The 16,723-nt window shown below is 40.7% G+C and overlaps 1 protein-coding gene across 3 annotated transcripts in view; it reads left to right on the top strand.

Moving 5' to 3' along the window:
• Window positions 1–10,207, top strand: part of slc44a5a (solute carrier family 44 member 5a) — a 185,976-nt gene extending 175,769 nt beyond the window's left edge. The window contains exons 11-22 of one of the 3 annotated variants that reach the window (XM_029119065.2): window positions 3,943–4,074; window positions 5,934–6,033; window positions 6,157–6,249; window positions 6,447–6,534; window positions 6,760–6,917; window positions 7,080–7,174; window positions 7,253–7,356; window positions 8,269–8,342; window positions 8,436–8,506; window positions 8,601–8,689; window positions 8,974–9,058; window positions 9,576–10,207. In XM_029119065.2, the coding sequence (XP_028974898.2) occupies window positions 3,943–4,074; window positions 5,934–6,033; window positions 6,157–6,249; window positions 6,447–6,534; window positions 6,760–6,917; window positions 7,080–7,174; window positions 7,253–7,356; window positions 8,269–8,342; window positions 8,436–8,506; window positions 8,601–8,689; window positions 8,974–9,058; window positions 9,576–9,670 (1,184 nt within the window). In that variant the 3' untranslated portion in view covers window positions 9,671–10,207. Of the gene's footprint in view, window positions 1–3,942; window positions 4,075–5,933; window positions 6,034–6,156; window positions 6,250–6,446; window positions 6,535–6,654; window positions 6,918–7,079; window positions 7,175–7,252; window positions 7,357–8,268; window positions 8,343–8,435; window positions 8,507–8,600; window positions 8,690–8,973; window positions 9,059–9,575 lie in introns of all 3 variants that reach the window. The other 2 variants (XM_029119063.2, XM_034290018.1) reach the window with 2 other exon arrangements.
• Window positions 10,208–16,723: the final 6,516 nt, after the last annotated feature.

Here is a 16,723-nt window from a genome sequence, read left to right as displayed (position 1 = left end):
AATGCACAACCCCATGTTGCAAGGATCTGTACACAATTCCTGGAAGCTGAAAACATCCCAGTTCTTGCATGGCCAGCATCCTCACCGGACATGTCACCCATTGAGCATGTTAGGGATGCTCTGGATTGGAGTATATGACAGCGTGTTCTAGGTATTGCCAATATCCAGCGACTTCACACAGCCATTGAAGAGGAGTGAACCAACATTCCACAGGCTACAATCAACAACCTGATCATGCGAATGAGATGTGTTGCATTGCGTGAGGCAAATGGTGGTCACACCAGATACTGACTGGTTTTTGGACCCCACCGGACCCCCCCAATACAGTGAACCCCCCGAACCCCCCCAGCACATTTTAGAGTGGCCTTTTATTGTAAAATTATTGTGATTCAAAATTGTAATTCCACCACAGTTAATCTGTTGTTGGTTTTATTAAATGTCTCTTAACTTCTTATTGTATTACTTTGATAATTTTTGGTGTATAAGTATTTCATCACCTACCAACCAGTAAGAATTCTGGCTCTCACAGACCTGTTAGTTTTTCTTTAAGAAGCCCCCCTGTTCTCCACTCATTACCTGTACTAACTGCACCTGTTTGAACTTGTTACCTGTATCAAACACACTAAATCAAACAGACTCCAACCTTTCCACAATGGCCAAGATCAGAGAGCTGTGTAAGGACATCAGGGATAACATTGTAGACCTGCACAAGGTTGGGATGGGCTACAGGACAAAAGGCAAGCAGCTTGGTGAGAAGGCAACAACTGTTGGCGTAATTATTAGAAAACGGAAGAAGTTCAAGATTACGGTCAATCTCCCTCGGTCTGGGGCTCCATGAAAGATCTTACGTCAATGATCATGAGGAAGGTGAGGGATCAGCCCAGAACTACACGGCAGGACCTGGTCAACGACCTGAAGAGAGCTGGGACCACATTCTCAAAGAAAACCATTAGTAACACACTATGCCGTCATGGATTAAAATCCTGCAGCGCACACAAGGACCCCTGCTCAAGCCAGCGCATGTCCAGGCCTGTCTGAAGTTTCCCAATGACCATCTGGATGATCCAGAGGAGGAATGGGAGAAGGTCATGTGGTCTGATGAGACAAAAATAGAGCTTTTTGGTCTAAACTCCACTCGCCGTGTTTGGAGGAAGAAGGAGGATGAGTACAACCCCAAGAACCACCATCCAACCATGAAGCGTCGGAGGTGGAAACATCATTCTTTGGGGATGCTTTTCTGCAAAGGGGACTGGACGACTGCACCGTATTGAGGGGAGGATGGATGGGGCGAGATCTAGCCTTCCCTCAGTAAGAGCATTGAAGATGGGTCGTGGCTGGGTCTTCCAGCATGACAACGACCCGAAACACACAGCCAGGACAACTAACGAGTGGCTCCGTAAGAAGCATCTCAAGGTCCTGGAGTGGCCTAGCCCGTCTCCAGACCTGAACCCAATAGAAAATCTTTGGAGGGAGCTGAACGTCTGTATTGCCCAGCGACAGCCCTGAAACCTGAAGTATCTGGAGAAGGTCTGTATGGAGGAGTGGGCCAAAATCCCTAATGCAGTGTGTGCAAACCTGGTCAAGAACTACAGGAAGCATATGATCTCTGTAATTGCAAACAAAGGTTTCTGTATCAAATATTTAGTTTCTGCTTTTCTGATGTATCAAATACTTATGTCCATGCAATAAAAATGCAAATTAATTACTTAAAAATCATACAATGTGATTTTCTGGATTTTTGTTTTAGATTCCGTCACTAACAATTGAAGAGTACCAATGATAAAAATTACAGACTTCTACACTCTTTGTAAGTGGGAAACACTGCCGATTTTGCAGGTTATCAACAGTTTTTCTCCCCATTGTATATTCTCAGGGATAAAATATCCACCGGGCATTTTGCCCCAAAGGAGAAGGGGTGTTTAGCCCCAAACATGATCACCATAAAAAAAAACAGGATTGCTATAGACAGTAATTTTTTTTTTCTCTGAACAAGTGGTTTACTTGGCCTAAGGCCTTCCTACAGATATATCAAAAATGAGTTCAGATGTCTAATTTCATCACATCACATTACAATGTTTTCTAAATAACAAAAAACAAGACCAACTTATGTCAAAATTTTCCTTCAATTGCAAGTTTAAATAAAATTTTGTTAACCCTAAAATACCTGGAAACTGTTTACTTTGTTTAGGACTGGTCAGCTAAATATCTTTGAAAATAACCCAACTGCTTTTCTTCCCACAAATGCCGGTCAGACATTTCTGGTTCTATAAATGGGTGCACATTTTTACTTTTTCTCTAGCATTCACCAATCTGATTAAAATTGTACCCTTCTTACACATTTGTCTAACCTAAAGCACTAATAATCAGAAACAAAAAAATAGCCAGATTGTGTTATGCCTAGTTCATTCTTACTAAAAAGAAAGTTAGTAAACCATATAGAGTTCCTCGATTTGTCCTCTAAATGGAATCTTTGCAGAGGGTTTAATATAGGCTTCTTCCAAAAAAAACAGTAACTAGAACACTATATATAAGGGCTCTACCAAGAACCATTTTATAATCTAAATTAACTTTATTTAGATCAGGAGCATGGTTTCTGATCATAGTCACTGTAACCACTTGAACCAAATGTTTTGAAATCACCCAGTTTCCCTTACCAAGTAGGCCATGCTCTTTATTTCCCATAAAAAAGCCTACATTATATAAAAAGTATATAATTATATAAAAATAGGAATTATATTAATGATATTATATACCATAGTCATATTCTTTTTATTAAAAGTATATACATTTTTATTTAAAATGATTCACTGTTTTGCTGATTGATCCCAGTTATTGATGGGTACAGACCAGATTTTGCCCATGTAGGGTTCATGTTAACTATTTGTCACATGAGAAGCATCGTTGCCATAATCATACAAACTAGATAGGCCTATCACCTAGCTGTACGTGGCCTTATGTTGGTTGTTAGTCACATAGAGGATGTCTTATGTTGATCATTGTTCACAAAGAGGATGTCATGTCCTGCTTCTAAAATCTACTAGTGCTAATCCTATTCATGAGAAACAAAGCATTGGGGAAGGTGACAAACTACAGTTTATGAAAATGTCATAATAGCATTATGACCATCCTGTGTCACTTTATTTTAACTGAAAAAATATAGTTGATGTTAATACAAAAGACACATTATGACCATAATCATTGGAACTGGATAAGTATATCACCTGGTTGTACACACCCTTATGTTGGTTATTAGTCACAAAGAGGATGTCATGTCCTGCTCCTGAAATCTACTGCTGGCATCCTAGTCATGAAAAAACGTTGCACTGGGAAAGGTATTTATGACTTCATGCATAATTCTATTGATATATAGCATTTATGATGAAATGTAATATAAAAATACTGTTTATAAGAAGACTGGTGTCACAGAATGGTTTGTTATGTTTTGATACACTTGCATAGGTGTCATAACCAGTCATAAAAAAAATTCTATATATGTCATAATACTTCAAAAAATATATATATTACAGTGTCGTGACCATGTTATGACAGGATATAACTTGTTATGTCTGCTGACATGACTCATTATGAAATGGTTATGACAGAGTTATGACCATGTTATGACACTACACTTCAAATAAAGTGTTACCGTATTTATTTTTAGGAAATGTTTAAATTTTAAGAGGAATCACATACTAGTTTAAAAAGCCCTATATTAAAAGCACTCAAGGTCTGAATGGTCCTGAGATTGTCAGGAAGTGAGATACAAATGTGTGGTGCAGTGGAGGAAAAGGCATCCTATTTACTTGCTCAAGGGCACATGGACAAGTATTTCAGTCTGTTAGCTCTGGATTCAAACCAGTTGCATTTTAGTTACTTCCTCAACAATGCTCTGTAACTTCTAGGCTGTTGCCCATCACCTCTTGCCTCTCTCTATGCCATCAGAAATATGGCACTGTTACCTGGAGTTCTCCCTACTGAGACAGCAACCCGGGGCTGATGTGACCATCGTAGATATTGGCTTCCAGACAGACGTCACGGTTTACCTGCAGCTCAGCCAAACATGGCTCATATTCTGTGAGTCACCATTCTTGTGATTATATCTCTCTATGCCTCTGTCACTTTCTCTATATTTCTGTCTGTTTCTCTCCCTCAAATTCAATAGGCCGAAACAGGGATACATGTAACAATTTTGCAACAACAATATTAATTGGTAGCAACTTACAGTAGTGAATGCTTATATTTTCATACTTTTTCATAGTGACTACAATTACAAAATCTGTATTTAATGTTTTTATTTGGGGTTTTTAGAATAGGTTATTTCTTTTATCAACAAGAGTAAAAAATCACTAGTCAAAACAACAGAAAAAACAACATTATGACCTAAAATTGTGCAGGTTTAACCTAAAAAAGAGCAGGTTTAAAAACAAGAGCAGTTTGTGTTCAGCGGGTGTCTAAGTTCTGTTTCTGAGCCTTGTCCTCTTCTCTCTCTCTCTCTCTCTCTCTCTAACTACAGTGTCTGTATTTAAAGGGCTAAGTGGGTGGGATATATTAGGCAACAAGTGAATATTCTGTCTTCCAAGTTGATGTGTTAGAGGCAGGAAAAATGTCCAAGCGTAAGGATCTGAGCAACTTTGACAAGGGCCAAATTGTGATGGCTAGACAAATTGTGATGGCATCTCACAAACTGCAGCCCTTGTGGGGTGTTCCTGGTCTGCAGTGGTCAGTATCTATCAAAAGTGGTCCAAGGAAGCGGTGAACTGGCGACAGGGTGATGGGCGGTCAAGGCTCATTGATTCACATGGGGAGCGAAGGCTGGCCTGTCTGGTCCGATCCAACAGACAAGCTATTGTAGCTCAAATTGCTGAAAAAAGTTAATGCTGGTACTGATAGAAAGTTGCCAGAACACACAATGCATCGCAGTTTGTTGCGTATCGGGCTGCGTAGCCACAGAGCAGTCAGGGTGCTTGTTCTGACCCCTGTCCACTGGGCACGTGAGCATCAGAACTGGACCACGGAGCAATGGAAGAAGTTGGCCTGGTCTGATGAATCACATTTTCTGGATGGCCAGGTGCATGTGTGTCAATTCCCTGGAGAACACATGGCATGCACTATGGAAAGAAGGCAAGGAGTCTAATGTTCTGCTGGGAAACCTTGGGTCCTGCCCTTTCATGTGGATGTAACTTTGACACGTACCACCTACCTGAGCATTGTTGCAGATCATGTGCACCATTTCATGGCAACAGTATTCCCTGATGGCATTGGTCTCTTTCAGCAGGATAATGCATCCTGCCACAAAGCAAAAATTATTCAGGAATAGTTTGAGGAACACAACGAGTTCAAGGTGTTGACTTAGCCTCCAAATTCCCCAGATCTCAATCCAATCGAGCATTTTTGGATGTGCTGGACAAACAGGTCCAATCCATGGAGGCCCCACTTTGCAACCTACAGGACGTAAAGGAAATGCTGTTAACATCTTGGTGCCAGATACCACAACACACCTTCAGAGGTCTAGTGGAGTCCATGCCTCAACGAGTCAGGGCTGTTTTGGGGGCAAAAGGGGGACCTAAACAATATTAGGCAGGTGGTCATAATGTTATGGGGCTGACTGATGTATGTCTTCAAGCAACATAAGCGCATTTCCACACATTTTATATATGAATTCTATTGCACCATTTTTAGAAAAACAGTCCCATGACACATGTCTTCATTTTATAAGCCAATTATTATGGGCCAGGTTTATACTTTTGCTTTGAACTACATTTGTTTGAGACTCTGTGGGCCAGTTTCACAGACACAAATGAAGCCTAGTCTAGGACTAAATAATCTAGTTCAGTAGAAAATTCCATTGAGCTTGAGGCTTAATCTGTGTCTGTGAAACCGGTCCTGAGTGACTCAGTAAAGACGCTCTGCTGTGTCTCTTCTCTTTGCATTAGTGATAGCTCTAGGTACCATAGAGATCTCCATACTGATCATTCTGGTCTTTCTGAGGAGGAGAGTACGAACAGCCATCGCTCTACTGAGAGAAGGAAGCATGTAAGTCTAACCAATACTAGTTTCCGCATTCACTCACAATAACCTTTTCACCTTTCTCTCACTTTCGTTCTTCAGGCCTGTTGTTCATTTTTCCAATGACAGATATCCTGTCTCTGTCTTTAGGGCCATCAGCTACATCATGTCAACTCTCTTCTACCCAATTGTCACCTTCTTGCTGCTGGCAATTTGCATCTCCTATTTTGTTGTCATCTCTATGTATCCTCCTACTTGTGGTTTATTTTTACCACTAGAGGGCACTGTGGTTTCATTTCTTTGTTTAGCTCTTATTTCCAAATCATTTTGTTGGATGACCTATGCAATACAGAAAATAATACAAGGGAAATGGCCTGAGAAAGTGGTGTTACGTTGTGTACCGTGGTATACGAACAACAAACTTAATTGGTGTAACACAGATTCCTAGCCTCCTCTGGACACGCCATCTATAAAGTAATTGCTGCTGAGCCAAACTGCGGGTACGCGAACAAGACATGTATTCCTGAGGTAAGCCGTCTTAAACTTGAAATCTAAGTATTCAGCAGACACAGATATGAACTCCTGCAATGTGTCCATTTAGAAGTACCTCCTTTTATGGATTGTTACTTTCCACAAATTCCCTTCTAGATGTTTGACAGGTCCAACATATCAAAGGTTTGCCCAGGAGCCCAGTGCACATTTGCATTCTATGGTGGCGAGACTCCCTACCACCGCTACCTTTTTGTCCTCCAGCTGTACAATGTGCTCATCTTCCTGTGGCTCGTAAACTTCACCATCGCCCTCGGACAGTGCACTCTGGCTGGGGCCTTTGCCTCCTACTACTGGGCCCGCAGGAAACCCCAGGACATCCCCCCCTGTCCTTTGTTCTCTTCATTTAGCAGGGCCATACGGTAATGAGCCTTTTATGTTAGAATGTCACTACAGTCAATTAGCAAGATCATTGGAGTTCTGTATGGAGGATTTACAGGGGGGTTATGTATACTTTTTTTGGACGGCTGACTGAGAGGACTGTATGTTTTTTTTTGTGCACACATCTACGTCTGTTTTAACAGGTTTCATACAGGTTCACTAGCATTTGGTTCTCTAATCCTGGCCATGGTTCAGATGGCCCAAATCATTCTGGAGTATTTAGATTCAAAACTCAAAGGTGAGTTTGGCTTTCATGTGACTTTCAATGTAACTATAGGGAGTAACTCATCACTAATGGTTTGCGGTCTGTTTTCAGGAGCCAACAACATTGTTGCACGCTTCCTGCTGTGCTGTTTCAAATGCTGTTTCTGGTGTTTAGAGCGCTTCATCAAGTTCATTAACAGAAATGCTTACATCATGGTAAGTAGGGTTATGAATGTGGGCTTTTAGATATTGATACTATTGTATGGCTTTTTGTACATTATAGCTTCACAATCAAGGATAGATTCATTCAGGGGTTCCAAAACGTATTGGCCATGACCTCATTTTGATACTTAAATATGGTGTGACGCTCCTATGGGGAAAAAAAGTAATGTATTTCATGAATAATGTTCACTGAATGAAGTAAATCAGAAATGTATGGAAAGTTCAAGAAAATATAACAAAAATGTATAACTGTATAATATTTTTTTGTGAAATTATTGTTCTATGGGGTTGTAAGGGACACGTTCCTGGCATTCATAATATTTTCTGTCATAAACCGTTAAAAGTGGAAAAGTAAATTTCTATGAATGAAACGCAGAGATGGCTTTGTTTGTTACAATAGTATTTCACTGCTACTGAGGTTACTTATATAATCCCAGTTCTATATACAGTGGATTCCAAACGTATTTGGAGATGTACTCATTTTTTATTAATTTGTTTGGCTTGGCTCTCTATTCCACTTTGCACTTTTTAAATAATACAATGACTATGGAGTTAAAGTGCAGACTGGCATATTTTTTGTAGGGTTCCAGAATAATTTGAACAGTTGGTTTAGCAGTGGTTTCTCATTAGGCAGTTAGGCAAAAAGGCAATTGAAGCAAGCCAGAACTGGACCCTCTGATAATGGGTCTTAGGTGATTATTGCATACTAAAGGTGAGTTCTATATTGTGTTTTGAGGTTTGAGTTGGAATACAGTTCCAAAAACATTAACCAATTTCTCATGCTACCCCATATTCAAATCAGACAATTTCACATGGGGCCCTGAACCCTAGTTTGGGGAACACTGGTAGCTACTGTTTGTATGCAATAACTGAATATGGCCTAATTCTGTTTGTTCCTTTCTCTAGATTGCAATATACGGGAAGGGTTTTTGTCCATCAGCTCGAGATGCCTTCTACTTAATGATGAGAAATGTAGTCAGGTGAGGCCCTGTGGGGTGTAATTCTTAGGCTACCTAGTATTTAAAGGCATCTCAATGGGCTACACTTACTTGGTTCACCACTCTCTCCTGCAGGGTGGCAGTGCTGGACAGGGTGACTGATTTTCTACTATTCTTGGGAAAAATGCTAATAGCAGGGACAGTAGGTGAGTTGGCTATATATATGCTTACATTTCAAGATTTCTGGTATGTGTTTTATCCCCTCTATTGAGTACTTACAGTAGTGTATGTGTTCTTCAGGTGTAATTGCATTCTTTTTCTTCACACACAAAATACCTATTGTGCAAGAAGAAGTGCCAACTTTACATTACTATTTGGTTCCACTACTGGTAAGAGATAGACATTTTGGGATTTTTGACAAAACAATAGGATAACACTGAGATGTTGTTTGCATTTTAATAGTTTAGCAGATAGTCTAATCCAAAGCAACTAACAGTTAGTGTATGCATGTTAAGATAGCTACATGGAACAACCATGCTACTCAATAGTAGTAAGTAGACACTACATTGTGAAGTAGCTAGCAGTGAAGTTAGGGCTAGAAGAAAGAGAGTATCAAATAATAATAGAAAGTGCAGGCATTAGTTAAAATGTGTAATTATTTTGTTATTGGCAGACGGTGATAGCCGGGTCATATTTGATTGCTCATGGATTCTTCAGTGTATATACTATGTGTGTGGACACATTGTTCCTGTGTTTTTGTGAGTAAAGCTTCCTTCCCTTATCTTAATTTAAAAGGCATCCAAAGCATTTGTCAGTAATACTTTACTGTAAGGGTTTAGTTTAACTTCTCACAAAAAGATAAGCATAACATTGTTAGGCAGTCTAGAAGTACCTGATATGAAAATATGTATACAACACACAATATCTAAGGAAATGTAAATGGGCATTGTCCATTGCAAATTAATGTGCCAGTAATGATAAATAAATTGTGAATTTTGTAAAATGTTTACAAATGCATTATAAAAGGTAAATTATGAAACCTTCAATTAAAGTGTAAACCACTTGTCTGTAGGTACTCTTATGCATTGCTAAACTTATGGCGAACTTGTGCTCTGACATCTTCAGTGGCTTTTTCGTCAATCTCAACCAGAATGGCTGTTCAGTGCTTTTGCTTCACTTACCATCTGAGCAGCTTTAACCCCTATGTTTCCACTTCTTTCCTCTTATCTCTTCCTCCTATATTCCTTGAACAACTCTTCCCATCAACTCCTCCAGGTGAGGACTTGGAGAGGAATGATGGCAGCCCCGAGAAGCCCTTCCTCATGTCTGCTGGGCTGCACAATATTCTGAGAAAAACAGACTACCACTGAGGGACATAACTTCCTCCAAACATTTAACAGCTTTAAACCTCCAGATATTTAGCATGCTTTAACTCGACAGGGGTAAACTCTGGCTACTTACACTACGCTGTCTATCAGCTTACAAGGAATATCAGTCTGAGATGGACAATGTTGCAACTTGAAAGCAAACTTCTTTACTAACAATGACTGACTTACACAAAAGATTTGTGATCATTAGAATCATTACTTACAGAACAGTATTACCCTTGAATTTGAGAGGACTTGGCTACTGCCTTACATCAATACAAGGAATTTGCAGGCAGCAATATTTTTGGAACAATGTTGGGTGGTCAGACCTCACTGTGACTTATGGCTGATAATCAAACAAACTTCAAAATCTCTGGTGCAGAGTGAGACACTTATTTTCTCATAACAGATCAGAGGCTATGCATATCCAACATGCTGTACAATAACATTTACAGTAGATATAAAAAGTTTACACACCCCTGTTAAAATGCCAGGTTCTAGTAATGTAAAAGAACGAGACAAAGATAAATCATGTCAGAACTTTTTCCACCTTTAATGTGACCTATAACGTGAACAATGAAATTGAAAAACAGACAGAAATCTTTGAGGGGGGAAAATAAAAAACAATAACCTGGTTTCATAAGTGTGCACACCCTTAAACAAATACTTTGTTGAAGCACCTTTTGATTTTATTACAGCACTCAGGTTCAGATTCAGGTCTGGGCTCTGGCTGGGCCATTCCAAAACATTAATCTTCTTCTTGTGAAGCCATGCTTTTGTGGATTTGGATATGTGCTTTGGGTCATTGTTGTGCTGAAAGGGGAATTTCCTCTTCGGCTTCAGCTTTCTAACGGACGCCTGAAGGTTTTGTGCCAAAATTGCCTGGTATTTGAAAATGTTCAATTCCCTCCACCCTGACTAAGGCCCCAGTTCCAGCTGAAGAAAAACAGCCCCAAAGCATGATGCTGCCACCACCATGCTTCACTTTGGATATGGTGTTCTTTGGGTGATGTGCAGTGGGGTTTTTGCGCAAAACATACCTTTTGGAATCATGGCCAAAAAGTTCAACCTTGGTTTCATCAGACCATAACACATTTTCCCACATGCTTTTGGGAGACTTGATGTTTGTTTTTGCAAACTTCAGCCGGGCTTGGATGTTTTTGTTTGTAGGAAAAGGCTTCCGTCTTGCCACCCTCCCCATAGCCCATTCATATGAAGAATATGGGAGATTGTTGTCACATGTAGCACACAGCCAGTACTTGCCAGAAATTCCTGCAGTTCCTTTAATGTTGCTGTAGGCCTATTGGAAGCCTCCCTGACAAGTTTTTCTTCTCGTCTTTTCATAAATTTTGGAGGGACGTCCAGTTCTTGGTAATGTCTCTGTTATGCCATATTTTCTTCACTTGATGATGACTCTCTTCACTGTGTTCCATGGTATATCTAATGCTTTGGAAATTATTTTGTACCCTTCTCTTGACTGATATCTTTCAACAATGAGATCCCTCTGATACTCTGGAAGCTCTCTGCGGACCATGGCTTTGCTCTGAGATGCAACTAAGCAAATTTCAGGAAAATCCTACTAGAACAGCTGAACTTATTTGTTATTAATCACTTTAAATGATGGCAGGTGTGTAATGACTTTGAATGTGATTGGTTAATTCATATTAGCTATTTTTGTCAGAGCTCAATTTAATGGATTGGTCAAAATATAAATGTTTCTTTATATAAATATTAATTGGGCTGCCTGTTTAAACAGTCAGAAATCAATATTCCATGCTAATGCAGTTCCAACTACTAACACCACTGAAGCTTAGGCAACAGGTCACATTACTGAGGTTTACCATGCAGTTTGCAGTCAAAGCATCTAACTTTACACCCACACATGGGCTAAGGAATTGCATGGTCTGCCTATGTTGTGTGTTCTGCTGTTCAGCTGAATTATCATTGTACATTTTTGACTGCTGTTCCAAATAAGGGCTATTGTATATATGTTAAGTTCTCTCATAGTATAAATATTAGGTCCTGCTATACCAACTGCATCACATCTGATGGTCACTTTAAGAATCTCAGGATTTCAAGTTGTCATCTCTTGGTCCTGATAGGATCTCATTACAACTAAATGTGTTTACTTTCTGGCCAATAGGCTGCTCTACATAAGTCAGGTTTATACTAGTACAGTGCCTCTAGAAAGTCTACTGCCCATTGTTTTTGTTGTTGTTAGTGCCTCAGAATCTATGAACTTAAAAGGATATATTATTTTCACTAATCACTTGAACTGTACACTTTTAATGGGATGTTATCAGTGTAAATGTTTTACATGAAAAATACAAAATTTATATGAATAATAGTCCATCCATCCATCTTCTTCCGCTTATCCGGGGCCGGGTTGCGGGGGCAGCAGTCTAAGCAGAGATGCCCAGACTTCCCTCTCCTTAGACACTTCCTCCAGCTCTTCCGGGGGGACACCGAGTCGTTCCCAGGCCAGCCGGGAGACATAGTCCCTCCAGCGTGTCCTAGGTCTTCCCCGGGGTCTCCTCCCGGTGGGACGGGCCCGGAACACCTTCCCGGGAAGGCGTTCAGGAGGCATCCGGAACAGATGCCCAAGCCACCTCAGCTGACCACTCTCGATGTGGAGGAGCAGAGGCTCTACTCTGAGCTCCTCCCGGGTGACCGAGCTTTTCACCCTAAGGGATTGCCCAGCCACCCTGCGGAGAAAGCTCATTTCGGCCGCCTGTATCCGGGATCTTGTCCTTTCGGTCATGACCCAAAGCTCATGACCATAGGTCAGAGTAGGAACGTAGATTAACCGGTAAATCGAGAGCTTCGGCTTGCGGCTCAGCTCTTTCTTCACCACGACAGACCGATACATCGACCGCTTTACTGCAGAAGCTGCAACGATCCGTCTGTCAAGCTCCCTTTCCATCCTTCCCTCACTCGTGAACAAGACCCCTAGATACTTAAACTCCTCCACTTGAGGCAGGCACTCTCCACCAACCTGAAGTGGGCAAGCCACCCTTTTCCGACTGAGGACCATGGCCTTGGATTTGGAGGTACTGATTTTCATCCCCACCGCTTCACATTCGGCTGCAAACCGTCCCAGTGCATGCTGAAGGTCCTGGTTAGAAGGGGCCAACAGGACAACATCATCTGCAAAGAGCAGAGACGAAATTGTGTGGTCCCCAAACCTGACACCCTCCGGCCCCTGGCTGCGCCTAGAAATTCTGTCCATAAAAATTACGAACACACTTCCGGTTTTGGATGCGAATGGAGTAGACGCGTCTACCTCGTGCTCCCTGTACAATTATTTTATTCTATCAGTTCATAATCCTCTCCTAGTTTATTTTTCCCGAAAGTTATGAGATAACAACTTTAATATACACGGAAGCAGAAAATGGCATCCAAAGCAACCAAGCATGCGAAGAAAGACACAAAAGACGACGCTATCGCGGCTCATGGCGAGGTTAGCATGTCAGCTTTGACTAGCCTATTGGAGGAACACAGAGCCGCGCTCTCTTCCGATTTCAAAACTGCTTTGACATCTTTAGAGGCAAAACTTGACCTCGTCCAGGCTTCGGTGTCGGACCATGGTACACGAATAACATCATTGGAATCTAACGCAGACGACCTCAGCGAGCGAATTCACTCTCTGGAGGCAGTGTGCGCCGATCTGACTGAGAACTACGCTAAACTCAAGGCCAAAACAGCAGACCTGGAGGGCCGCAGTCGGCGTAATAATATCAGGATCATTGGCTTACCGGAGTCTATTGAGGGTCCTCGGCCCACAGTGTTTTTTTCTGAGATGTTGTCGGAAACTATGGGTGAGCAGACTTTGCCGTCTCCTCCAGAACTTGACAGGGCTCATCGGGCTCTGGTCGCCAAGACGAAACAGGGCGGGAGGCCGAGAGCGGTAATAGTCCGTTTTCATCGTTATCAGACCAAGGAGATGGTGATACGTGAAGCCCGTAAAAGAAGAGGTTCCTTGAAGTACCGTGGTAACCCGATCGCCATTTACGATGACTACAGTCCGGAAGTTCTGGATCAGCGCGCTCAGTATCGTGGGGTAATGGCAGAGCTTTACAATCTTGGATTTAAGCCATCTCTTCTTTTCCCCGCAAGGCTGAGGATCCTGACTAAGGAAGGTGAGCAAAAGATGCTTGCATCGGTGGATGAGGCTAAAGAATTTCTGACGACTCACCGTCGTGCCTCATAGTGCTGTCTATGACGGCCGTTCAATGAACTTGAACGGTGGCTTATGGCTTCATTTAATTTTTATGTCACGGGGAGCCCGCTCTACAACATTGACTTAACTACTATACGCCAATTTTTCCTGAGCTCTTTGACATTATATAAACGGTTTGCTATTCATTGAAAGTATTTTACATAATGCGGTCATTTTTACGTTATTTAATGACTGATGGGTGCTGTGATGTATCTAATCTGATACCATTGTTGAATTATTTGCTGATGTATTCCGTTTAATTAAATTTTTTGGCGCACAAATACTGCTTGCAAGTTTGATTGCAACCTTTGTTTTCTTTTGATGGAAAATAATTATAATATGGTTATATATATATATATATATTTTTTTTTTTTTTTTTTTTTTTACTTTCTCATTTATTTTTTCTTGTCTTATGATCATTAGATGAGTCAAATGTTTAAGCATGATCCAAGGATCGTTATGCCATGGGTCTGCTCCTATATTAAGCGTATTATTTGATACTGCAATGTTATCTTCTCTTTTTTTTGTATAATGAGGATACTTTGCTTTAAGGGATTGAGGATTATATAAGGTTAGGTGGATTAAGGAAGTGTTTAGTACACTAAGTTCTTGTTCTAGTGGGTAATTTTGCTGTCATTGTAATGTTTTTTGAGGGTTGGGTTGATTTTGTGGGTGGGCTGGGTTTCTGTACGGGATGGCGTCGTGCTGACCTTAAGTCTTTTACGTTGGTTGTTAATTTTTTGATGTTATGTTTTTTTGCTTTTTGTAATTCTTTTATTTTCATTTTCCGATCTCAGGCTTCAGATAGTTATTCTAATGGGTAGAGAGTTGGGATTTGTGAGTTGGAACGTCAAGGGCTTAAACCATCCAGTTAAGAGAAACAGAGTTCTTGCTCATCTTCAACAGCTTAAAGCAGACGTGGCTTTCTTGCAAGAAACCCACTTACGCGCCAGTGATCACAATCACCTCAATCGCAGTTGGAAGGGGCAGATTTTTCATTCTTCCTTTCAAGCAAAGGCAAGAGGTGTGTCTATTTTAATTAATGCGCATGTACCTTTTGTACCAAAAGATATTATATCAGACAAGAATGGCCGTTATATAGTTGTTGTAGGCATATTATGCAAGAAGAATGTAACTTTAGCTAACTTTTATGCTCCTAATTTTGATGATGTCAGTTTTTTTAAACATTCTCTCTCTCTTATTCCTGATCTAAACTCACATTCTCTTATACTTGGGGGAGACTTTAATTGTTGCCTTGACCCAGTGCTTGATCGTTCCGCATCTAGACCATGTGCTGCAAATAAATCCTCAATTTTCCTAAAAAATTACTTTTCTGAATATGGTATGTCAGATGTATGGCGGCATTTGTACCCGAAAAAAAGAGAGTATTCTTTTTTTTCAAATGTTCATCACTCTTATTCTCGAATTGATTATTTTGTTCTGGATAATGGTTTAATTCCTAGAGTTCAGTCTTGTGCATATGAAAGTATTATTATATCAGATCATGCTCCTCTTACTCTTGATCTAACCTTTCCAAATTTGCCTCCACCTAGGAGGAATTGGCGTTTTGATACTTCACTCCTGGCAGATGATAATTTTGTTTCCTGTGTTTCTGACCAAATTCCTTTTTTTCTAAGCGTTAATAAGTCAGCGGAAGTTTCAGATTCAACAGTATGGGAGGCCCTTAAGGCATATATTAGAGGCCAAATTATTTCATACGGTGCTAATAAAAGAAAGCTCTCTAAAGACAAGCAGGTTTCACTTGCCAATGAAATTTTAAAATTAGATAAACAATATGCTAGGTCTCCCACGCCAGATTTATATAAAAAACGCCTTAAACTCAAATCAGAGCTCGATTTGCTTTCAACCAATGAGATAGAGGGCCTTTTGAGGAAAACTAGGAGTGTTTTTTATGAAAGCGGTGAAAAATCTGGGAAAGTTTTATCTAATCAACTGCGAGGGATACGCGCTAAACAAATTATAAGTGGTCTTCGTCTAGATAACGGGGAGGTCACAACTGATCAAAATTCTATTAACGATAAGTTCAGAGATTTTTATTCCACTTTGTATACATCTGAACCCTCATTGCAGGAGGATATCGAAGATTTTCTTGGTCGATTAAATATCCCAACTTTATCCTCTGATCTTCACAACCTTTTAGAGGTGCCGATTTCTCAGGAGGAAGTGGCGGCCGCTATTTCTTCTCTAAAATCTGGCAAAACTCCAGGCCCTGACGGTTTTCCGTCAGATTTCTATAAAAAATTCTCAGTACAACTCGCTCCTTTTTTGACATCGGTTTTTTCTGAATCTCTTAAGACTGGGACTCTTCCCCCAACGTTAAATCAAGCCTGTATTTCCTTATTACTGAAAAAGGATAAAGACCCCTTAGACTGTGCGTCATACAGGCCGATCTCATTGCTCAATTGCGACGTTAAAATTTTAGCGAAGGTACTTGCCTCAAGACTTGAAAATGTCCTCCCCACTATAATCCATCCTGATCAAACAGGGTTTATAAAAAATCGGCAATCATTTTTTAATATTCGCCGCTTACTTAATGTGGTTTATTCTCAGCATCAGGCCATTCCAGAATGTGTTGTTTCTTTAGACGCTGAAAAGGCGTTCGACAGGGTTGAGTGGGAGTACCTATTTCTAGTTTTAGAAAAATTTGGGTTTGGCCCAGTCTTTCTCTCTTGGATTAAATTACTTTATAGTGCTCCCTCTGCAGCAGTCCTGAGCAATGGTCTGTACTCTAGGCCGTTTAACCTGCATCGCGGAACCCGACAGGGCTGTCCGCTAAGCCCACTACTTTTCGCTTTAGCCATCGAGCCTTTAGCAAT

The sequence above is a fragment of the Esox lucius genome, chromosome 3 (genome assembly GCF_011004845.1).
Source record: "Esox lucius isolate fEsoLuc1 chromosome 3, fEsoLuc1.pri, whole genome shotgun sequence".
In the NCBI taxonomy this organism is placed as follows: Eukaryota; Metazoa; Chordata; class Actinopteri; order Esociformes; family Esocidae; genus Esox; species Esox lucius.
The sequence above is the reverse complement of the archived record's forward strand: the minus strand, read 5'-3'. Positions and strand labels throughout refer to the sequence as shown.